Source organism: Otolemur garnettii, unplaced genomic scaffold, assembly GCF_000181295.1.
Source record: "Otolemur garnettii isolate 467f Iridium unplaced genomic scaffold, OtoGar3 scaffold00124, whole genome shotgun sequence".
NCBI classification, from domain to species: Eukaryota; Metazoa; Chordata; class Mammalia; order Primates; family Galagidae; genus Otolemur; species Otolemur garnettii.
Window position 1 is genome coordinate 2,184,280 of NW_003852519.1, and position 10,299 is coordinate 2,194,578.

The 10,299-nt window shown below is 45.5% G+C and overlaps 1 protein-coding gene across 1 annotated transcript in view; it reads right to left on the reverse strand.

The window, feature by feature from the left end:
* Positions 1 to 7,981: 7,981 nt before the first annotated feature.
* Positions 7,982 to 10,299, reverse strand: part of GRIN2B (glutamate ionotropic receptor NMDA type subunit 2B) — a 309,065-nt gene continuing 306,747 nt past the window's right edge. Inside the window, exon 12 of the mRNA XM_003797783.2 lies at positions 7,982 to 10,130. Within this exon, the coding sequence (XP_003797831.1) occupies positions 8,262 to 10,130 (1,869 nt within the window). The 3' untranslated portion in view covers positions 7,982 to 8,261. The remainder of the gene's footprint in view (positions 10,131 to 10,299) is intronic.

Consider the following 10,299-nt stretch of genomic DNA (forward strand, 5'->3'; position numbering starts at 1 on the left):
ATGGGTAGGAGAATATTTGAGGCAAAGGGAATAAAGAATGACATAAGCAGGGACACAAGTTGGCATAGGAAAGTTAAGAGATAAATATGATTCATTTTGTTTGTCTGGGCTATGGGGGGGGTCACACAGGGGCAAATAATGAGAACTTATTCTTGCTCCAGATTGTGACAAGTAAAGCAATCAAGGTTATTTTTTTGAAGAGAAGAATTAAATGATATGATTTGTGTATAGGAAGTAAGTAGATTCAGATATAAAATAGTGGGACAATGTTAAAAGACACTGAAACAATCCAGACTACTGGAACAGACCATAATGAAAAGGGAAGACTGGAAAATCTTGGTGGGAATTAACAGGCTTTCCAAATGATTATATGGACAGAATGAGGGAATTAGAGGAGGCAAAGGTGCCTAAAAAGCTTGAGTTTGTGGACAAGAGATATATTCAGATGCTTCCTCCTTTTACCATCATGCAGAAGGTTTGCAGGGATGGTCATGGATATTCAAGTCAATATGAAGTTAGGTGTCAGAATATGATTGGAAATCTGTGCCTTAGACTGAAGAGAAATGTAGTGGGTAGAAGTGAAGATTTGGAATTCATTCCGAGAGTCATTAAAGTCATAGAATACAGAAAGATGGTTACAGAATTGAGGATTTAAAGAAGAGAAGAGAGTCAGGTTGAGAACACCATACCCCTGAGGGCATGGACAAAGAGCAGAAGCCAGCAAAGTAGCAGAGGACCAGAGAACTGAGAGCAAACCCAGAAGGTGCCCCCTCCCAATGGCAAGTTTAGGTTAATGTCAAGAAGGCTGAAGAACAAGGAAAGAAAAAAGGGTGTTGGATATTGTAACCGGAAGTGCATTGGGATATTGCAAGTGAATAGTTTTAGAAGAGCAGTAGCTCAGTGATAAAGCCATGAGTATTAGGCAAAGAAGTGAAGACAGACACTACCCTTTTGAAACGTTTGAAAGTGAAAAAAGAAAAACAGAGATAGGACAGGATTTTGAAAATTTAATTGGATCAAGGAGAAGACGTGTCTTTTGAACTGATGGGGTCGTATGGTTTGTTTTGTGGGATGGTTACAGATAGACATGTGGAAGGGATTATGGATGCAACAGGGAGATGTATATTATTGGCTGGAGAGCACCTCAGGAGAGGTCAGGGGATATCAAAGCACAGGGAAGAGGAATGCTGAGTTGAGAGGGAAGATGGAAAAGATGAGTAAAGGACAAAGACACATAAAGGTAGAGAGGAGAGGGTATTTGAGGATTCAATATTCAGATAGTGTTTCTTGGCAACACAGTAGGAAAGAATATCTGTTGAAATAGAATGAAAATGAAGGGAACATAAAACAAATTTAATAAACACTAGAGAATGTGACATGGAATCAAACATTTGAGAAATTTAAAAAATGTCTAACATGAGTGGGGTTCAGGCGAGATTAAATGAACTGAATTTGTGCTCTTCAGCTCAGGTTTAAAACCTTCTCTCTTGGAGACAGAATGGATGCTGGGAGCATGGGATTCAGAGTTAGATAAGCAAGGTAGATGTAGTGAGAAGGCAAGAAGAAGAGATTGCTGCTGAGAGTAGCATTGATATGCATGAACACAGGGTTAGATCAAAGATGGGAATCCATGAAACCAGATGGGTTTATGAACCAGAACAACAAAGGAGACTTCGTGGAAGGTAGGTATGATAGAGAAAAGGAAAGATTGCGATCAGAGAGAAAATTGCAGAGTTTTAGCTCTGGAAGGTGTAATGATTCCAAAAGAAGAGGTCCAGGCTTGCTCATGACATGGAGAGCTGAATCTCTATAATCTTTTTTAGATAATATAATAGATATATTTGACACATATTCAGAAACCAGAAAATATTAAGGCTGCATGTATAACCACACCAATTTATGCATGCCTATTTATACATACATTTAAATATTTTATACTTCTATGCCCATGTAGTCTATGTGCATATCATATATTTCATTTTAAAATCCTTTATAGTCTTCAAAGAACTAGCCAAGGGACTTAATATGTGCTCAATAGAGTTATTGAGCAATAACTCTCAATAAATAAGTTATTAATTGAGCTAACATATTTAACCAGAGCTTTTGTCTTTTCTGCATAGTTATTAGAATGTGCCCACCTTGTAAATCACCACACTTAAATAATTACTGATAAAGGAATTCAGGTTTAAAGTGTGGAACCAAAAAATAAAATAAAATAAAATAAAGTGTGGAACCCAAATCTTTAAAACAACAGTTTAATAATGGGCTTAGTGTTGTGCATCTTAATTGTACCCTTAATCCTTGCACTGAATTCCATTTCTTTCACTTGGCCAAAACAGAGATTCTACACACCAGAGCACCAAGGCTGTGAGGAATTCTATTCATCTCCCCTGCTTTCCACCTTCAGTTCTCTTCAGGGGTGCTAACTCTCTTAGTCATGCCAACAATTATATTTTAAAATGTGAAACAGAGCCAAAAACTCAAAGTCTAAGTTTTCCCACTTATTTCCAGTACTGTTATCCTAACCCATTACTCTTTCTTCAAAATTCATTGCTTCAGTATTGTAAACGAGAGGTCCTATACTTCACCAGTCTCTCCAAGGCATAGAAATGGCAGCACTGACTTTCAGGAAAGGTTTGTGTAGAGGCCTTTGTCATGGAAATGGTAGGTTATTTCTAAGTCACAAAACTCATAGGGTCCTGTGTGTTGGAGTCAATGTGGCTGGAATGGGATGCGGGTCAGAAGTATTCATGTATACTGGAACCCAGCAACTAGAATGGAATCCTACATCTATTTGATAGATCAATATCAGAGGCTTTCAGACGGACTAGTCTACATATTAGCATCAATATCTACAAGCCTAAAAAAGAACTGTCCCACAGGTTAACACCTGGGAATCAAGTGGCTCCTTAAAGGTTAGTGCGTGTTGGAATAATTGGGCATCCCTTATGAAAGTGGAGAAGTATAGACTATAGATAAATTTAGCAAATTGGAAGAGTAACTGAACTTAGACAGAGAGCAGAGAATGACAGTAACTTTTTATTATACCATTAATTCAATTTGATCTTTCTAGCTGCCTCTTCAGTAACCTATGATGGTGGAAAAGCAACAGATTCCCATTTTCTATAGAAAAAGTCATAGCCCTAAAAGATATGAAACTTAGAAATACATAAATTTACACACTTATGTGACTGTGTACTGAAAATAATTCCTAGCTAGAAGCCCTACTTGGGTATCATGTGAGCCTTAAAAAAAAGCAGGTGGAAAATAAGGTTTAAATGTCTTTTCCTTCTAGAACTTGCTGTGTTCTCTACTCTGTTACTCTTAGTGCATTTCTCTTCTCTTCTCTCTCTCCCTCTCTTTCTCTCTCTCTTCTCTTGTATCATAACTTATTCCCAGGAAAAGGAATGAGAATCCTAGTGTAAATTAGATGTTTAAATGTATAAATCCCTAATATGGCTTAATATGTCACCTTTCCTGGGATGACTTTCATTTCAATGATGGATGAACATTATTCAGTGCTAAAGTAACACATCTGTGTGGGCAACCAGTGGGGCTGGAGTGTGGTGGGGAATGAAAAGAAAGTATCTTACACATATACCACATGTAAGGCCAGACCCATGGCAGAGTGACAGTGCACCTTGAGATGTTTCTCCTTTGTAAAGAGTTCTTCAGACAATAAGAAGAGTCTCTGACACCCAAGTGAGAAGGCAAAGGCTCTGCTATAGTGTTTCAGTAGCCCACTGAGCATGCATTTCCTGTGCAGCTTTGGGCTCGAGAGCACAGAAGGTATGGCCACAGTCCCTGGAAACACCAAATGTATTTATCAATAACACTGCATTTACATCACATAGGGGTACATCTGAATCATTCCTAACACTCCAAAACAGACACGCACAGGGTGTCAAGCAATGACAGGGCTTTTTAAGAGGGATGGTGATTAAAGAATAAAATGAGGTCTGGAATAGCTTTTCCAAAGCCTAAATATTGAACTACAAACAAATCTCTAAATATTGAACTACAAACAAAAACAAAGAAACCCTAGGTCTTAAATGAGATGTGCAGGTGACCAGCACTCTGCAGAGAATTCTCCCTTGGGCAATGCCTGATGACCATGGAAGACTGGGTGGATGAAATTCACATAACTATATAGGCAACTCCTATCCTATTCACATTATACATGCATTTTGGCACTATTGACATCAGCAACGTTTAATGGAATCATTTGGGCTTTTCCCCCCAATCACAACATGGCTGTGGCCAGTACAGGGGAATACACATTAAGCATGTTTCCCACATTCTGGCTGAAGACACACAGTGACGAATTTTGAAAGAACAAGTTCCACTGTACATGCATCACTCTGAAGGGTGTGCACATCCTTGACTCAGGTCAATTCAAAGGTTGGATTATTGAGGTCATGGAAATGCTGAGGTTTAAACATTGCCCCTTAAAGGAGTGATACTGGACCACATCCAAAATGATATGATAGAGAAAAAGCATGGATTCTGAAGAACATGAGACTATTAAGGTGCTCCTGAGGATATCTGTGGAATAGCACAGTTTTGAGTGGATATTGGTTCCACCCATCTCTCATACATACAGGGATTGCTGTTGAATTCTTCATTGTGCCTTTCACCAGCTTGTTATTCTGAAATTACGTAACACCTGGAACTTAACAATGCTTGGCTTCCTTCTCTTTAAACTTTCTTGAGCAGACAATGAACATCCTAACTTGGTCCAGTGCAAATATCCACCTGAAGAAAAGTGACCAATTAGGACCAAACATGGGTTTAGAAAAATGGAGTTATCCAGCTGATACTTTCATGGTGGGAGGATAGGAAACAATATAATGTAACATGCTGGGTAAATGGGTTTGGAAATTTCATCCTGTTGTAAAGAGAGAAACTGCCACCCTCTACAAAGCCAACAGTCCAGTGAAAGAAATTCTATTTGTCTGGTTAATCCAAGGTCAAGTTTTGAATCCCTGGCTCAAGGCCAGTAGCACCTTCCTGATGGAAGTAACGAGGACAAGGCAAACACAGAGTCACCACTGGCATCACTCCTCACATTCCCACTCTCCTACCTCTAAAATCAACTTTAGTGACTTTACTAAGGAGATCATCTAGTCACTGAGTTTTCAGGGGATCTGGTCATCTTTTCTAGAAAAGCACAGAAATTTATAAGACAAGTCACCGGCACTACCTCTCTGTCATCAGATATCACATGCTTCAAAAAGTAGAGTTGGTGGAAATGTTCTGGGTGAGCCTTCAGTGCTGATTTCTAAGGGTAGAGGGCCAAGGAGAGGGCCAGTGCCCAGGTACCGGGAAGAAGAGCATCAAATGACTGAGATGGTTGGTAAGCATCAGAGGAGGCTGCTGGGAGATTTCTTAGGCTTTTGCTTCCTGAAACTTCTCAGCTAAACCAAGAACGGGAGGTTAATTTGACCTTGATTTTGTTTTAAGCCCTTTTGGGAATCTTTCCTGCCCTAGGTATTGATAGGGAAAATGGGGTGCCACCAGCCTGTCTTTGTGTGGAACACGGGTCCCTATGGTCTACCTAGAAGATATAAGTTAGATCTGGGTTTGCTTAGAGCCTGTTGGGCTCTATGTGAAGCCCAGGTCAAAGTGCATGGACATTCTCATAGACCAGTAAAAAGACTGGTTTGGGAAAGGGGCATGGACACATATGACTTTCCCCTGGCTTTTTCACCATAGTGGCCTCCATTCACTTTTTCCAGACACTCTGAAGCATAAACCATACAAAACAATTTCCCCTGATGGAAAATTAAAACCCATAATAAGACACCTTTCCCCTCATTCCCTTCCCCACCCCACTCCCTCCAGCCCAACACCCTGAATACTCACAAGAGAACACTTTATCTATACAAAATTAATTAGAAAACAAAATATTTACATATGAAATAAACACCGTCTTGATTTCTGTCACCAGTGGAGACTGAAAAAGCCCCCTTGGTTCTAGATTGCTGTTCGCTAGGTTAGTTGGTTTGGTTTTTTTTCTTTTTTTTTTTTATTTTGAAGGGGTGAGGTAAGAGGAAGATGAGGGGATGAGCCCATGACCCCTGGACAGAGTCAGGGCAAAGCGGTGTTTATATGGCCCTTCGCCTTCTTCCTCCTGGAGAAGCCTCACGCCCTCTGTCCTCTCTCAAAGTCTCTCCTTGAATCTAAGGTAAAGCACTCGTGCCCCTCTCTCCAAATCTGTGAGAGGTTCAGCCCCTTGCCCCCACGTTCATTTGAGAAAGAAAACAAAGCTTTACAAGGCCTTCTGTTGGCTTTGAAATGAAAGATACTGAGGTAAAAATCAAGGAGGAGGGCTGGGGGCAGCAGTCAAGGGCAGGATGAGGAAGGGTCTTGAGTCAGGGCACACGGGAAGGCAAAGAGCAGCCCTGGAGGGGGTGACTTGAAGAGACATGGCAGCTTCCTTCCAGAGGAGGATGAGCACCTTTCTGGATTGTGTGTCCTGTGTGCAACATGGCGGTCCTGCAGTCAAGCTTCCAAACAGACCCCGGGCTCTTTGGATGCCACCCTGTGCAGGGGAGGATGGCAGGACAGTGGAACTGACCCACAGAACAGCCCTACCCCAAGTTTCAGGACCGGCAGTGACAAATATTCATTTCCCTTCTCCATTTTCCAACTTTAAGTGAAGGGGGCATCATGTCTGCCAGTACCCTCATCCCTGGAGTTTTATACATGTTTTCTTTTTTAATTCTTGAATATTACAATCTGAGAGGGAAAGGAGGTGTTGCAGGAAGGTGAAAGGGCCTCTAACAAAAGCATTTGCTTCAGGCTCAAGTCACATTCCCAGGGAACTGGGCCAAAAGAGGTGGTGGAGAATCCCTCCCCACCTCTCTTCCCCCTCTACCAAGTCTCCTCTTCTCTCTGTGCCTCCCGAGCTGGACTCATAAAGCCAAGCTCATTTCTCATAACTGTCTGTTCCATAACAGTTGTAATCAGTGTTAGGGGAAGAAGCCTACTTTCCTAGCTTCAGGTTAAGTAAGAAGGGATCAAAGCATTGAAAACATCCCCCTCTCTCACTTACCCTACCATAAAGGACTCCTCTTCTTCAAAGCCTCCCTTAACTCCCTCCCCAAAACTTGGCCAGCTGAGGGTCTAAAATCTTAAAAGAACTTTATAGAATCTTTTGCTCCCAAGGATGGGCAAAATAATTATGGCTACCTCTGTTTCCCTTTAGCCTTCCTGGAAAGTTCTTGGCCCAAACTGGATGAAATTATTTGCAATCATTGAGGAATTATTGTTCTACTTTGCTTTTGCAAGATTGCTCACCAATACCTTTGTCTAGAGATCACAGAACCTTCTTTGTCAAGAAGTTCCATTCTTCTCATTCAGGAAGGGTAAAGGGGAGAGGCAGCCCAAATTCAGGTAACATACGGCCATCTTTGTATATAAGCCAAAACAAGCACATTGCTTAAGGACGTTGAAAGAAACAACATGAGTCAAGGTTGCCTTCTCTACATTTAGAAGCACCTGACTACACGTGTGTGCAAGTGTACATGGCTACACACACACAGTCCACCTATTCTTGCCTCCAGGGCACCATGGGACACTATTATATGTAGTTTCCAGTTTGTTCAAGAATTCACTCATCCACCAGGGACCATTTATTCCAGCTTACCACAAATGGGTCTCAAGGAGTTGAAGACAACTTTTTTTTTTTTTGGCTTATATATAAACATGGCCACACACCCTCTGCTTGGCACAAGGTACCCAGACCCATCTCATCTAAGCAACAAGAGCTGCCAAAGCCTCTTTTCATTTCTAAGAAGTATGCTAAATGGCCTCACTCAAGAGTTTCTGCTTCCTCACCTCAAGGAAAAGATCAGTTGGGGAACAGCTACCTCTGTGCTGACGTGGACTCCTTTTGGTTCTCCTAGCTTCACTCAAGTAGATGGCGAGGAGCTCATCCCCGCCAGGAGGAAGTCCTGCATGCAGCACCTCCTTTCCCGCTCCACCCTCCCCTGCTGAGAGGGCCCATTGCATGGCATCATGGGAAGAGGGACGGCTGACAGATGCGGGAAGGAGGGGAGAACTGGGAAAGGGAGAGATGGTGCTGGTCACTGGGGTTGCCCTCAGTAGGAACCCGAACTCCAGGATCCCATAAATAAATTAAACAACAAGAAAGAATCAAATGGGACCAAGTCCACCCCCGTCACCCTCCGTGTCATGCGCGCCACACGACCCAGCCTTACCCTCCCATACCCATCTTAACCTCTCTCTTCCCTCACTCAGACGTCAGACTCAATACTAGAAAGTTTCTCATAAACATGCCCATTGCTGGAGCCATTGAAAGCCCTGGGGTTTTTGTTGTTAGGCACACAGGGGTTGGACTGGTTCCCTATACAGATGTCCTTCTGGAAACGGCCTGGCACAGCCCCATGAAGGGCCGAGACCACCGGCTTATTGGTGACAAGGGCCCGGAAGTCCGGCCTGGCTTTCGACGCCCCCGCCACCGTGGGCTGCCTGAAGAAGTAGGATTTGCTGCCATGGAGCAAGCACTGGTCATCCCCAAAAGTGGGGATGAAAGGGTTTTGCGTGACCCGGTCAGGGTAGAGCGACTTGCTGAGCATGTAACCGCCGCTGCCGCCAGGGTTGTTGTGGTGGTGGTGTCCGGCAGTGGGCACGGAGGCCTTGTTGTTGGCAAAGGTGCTCTCGCCGGCTGGCATCTCAAACATGTGGGCGTAGGGGCTGCCATCCATGAACCGGCCCTTGTCTTTCAGGCTCACGCTGCGCGGGGCCAGGGCGGCCTCCTCCTTCTGCAGGTCCACGAAGGTGTCGTATGAGTGCTGCCGCCGCAGCTTATTCCGGTTCTTCTTCTGGGCCTTGGAATTAGTCGGGCTCTGCGGGTACTTGGCGGTGGAGGCATTAGACGTGGCTGCGCCGGGGGCCGCAGGCTGGTCCAGCTCCTGCAGGGAGTTGTCCTCGCTGATGTCGTACAGGTTGCCAGCCTTCTTGCAGGCCTCGCAGCGGATGCACGCCTGCCGGCCCGAGTTCTGCCCCGGGGTCGCCGCAGCTGGGGAGTAGTTGTGCAGCTTGGAGGGGCAGCTGCGGCAGAAATTGCCCCCGGCCCGGTCCTCCCACTCCACGTTGGTCAGATTCTTCTCCCAGGGCGCGGGGACCCCTCCGACCACGCTGTGCTTATCGCCAGCCCCATGTTTGAGGTGGGACCTGTTGGTACAGGGCCCCCCTCCGCTGACCGAGTCGCGCTTGAAGTCGTCGCTGCGCTCCTTGTAGATGTCCGTCAGGTCCACGTGCTCCCAGTGCGGCGAGTTCTCCTTGGTGCGGAACTGGTCCAGGTAGAAGTCCCGTAGCCCTTCCTTGTCCCTGAAGTAGCGCTTGTGGTCCGGGGAGCGGGGCGGCCGGCGGCGGTAGGCCAGCTCGATCTCGTCGAACTCCCGGCGGGACTTGGCCGAGGCCGGCCGCTTCTTCAGGCTGTCCTTGTACTGCTGCTTGCGCCTCTTGGCTGAGTTGCCTTCGATGTTCCCGTAGGTTACAGTGTGCGTGGAGATGTCGGAGACGTCGGAGCGGATCAAGTCGTCATGGCCGCTGTAGCGGTCGCTCTTGAAGGAGAACTTGCCATACAGGTCGCTGAGCTGGCTGTGTTTGGAGGAGGGCAGGCCGATGTCCAGGGGCTTCTTGCTGATGGACCTGGGCTGGGTGGTGAAGGGCGGGTTGTCACAGTCGTAGAGCCCGTCGATGGAGCTGGTGCTGCCGATGCTGTGGGGCCGGTGATGATGGTGGTAGTGATCTTGGTACACATTGCTGTCCTTCAGCTGTAGGTTCCCAAACGTTCTCTCCACCTCGCTGATGTAGTCGCTGAAGAGGTTTTCCTCGCAGGGCGGGTTGTTGTAGGACTTGCAGTCGGAATGTGTGAAGCTGCGGCGGTGCTCCGAGATGTCGTAGACAGAGGACTCGCGGCGGATGAAGTCCAGGGCGCTCTGTGGAGAGCCATTCACACCCGACAGGTTGGCCATGTTCTTGGCCGTGCGCAGCAAGCGCAGGATGTTGGAGTGCGTGTTGTTCATGGTGGCGGTGGGGGAGTTCATCACCGACTGGCGCTCCTCGATGGCCACACCATGGATGCAGCTGTAGATACCCTGAAGCAAGAACAGGATGGGACAGCTTAGGTCTCTAGAGAGGCTCAAAAGTGACTGAAACGAATATTTGCATCACTCATTGCCTAACTGGATAAGTAAAAGTCAGGGAAAGCAAGAAGCAGACACAGCCTGATGAACTCATTGGAAGATCTGAAATTAAAAAGTAAAA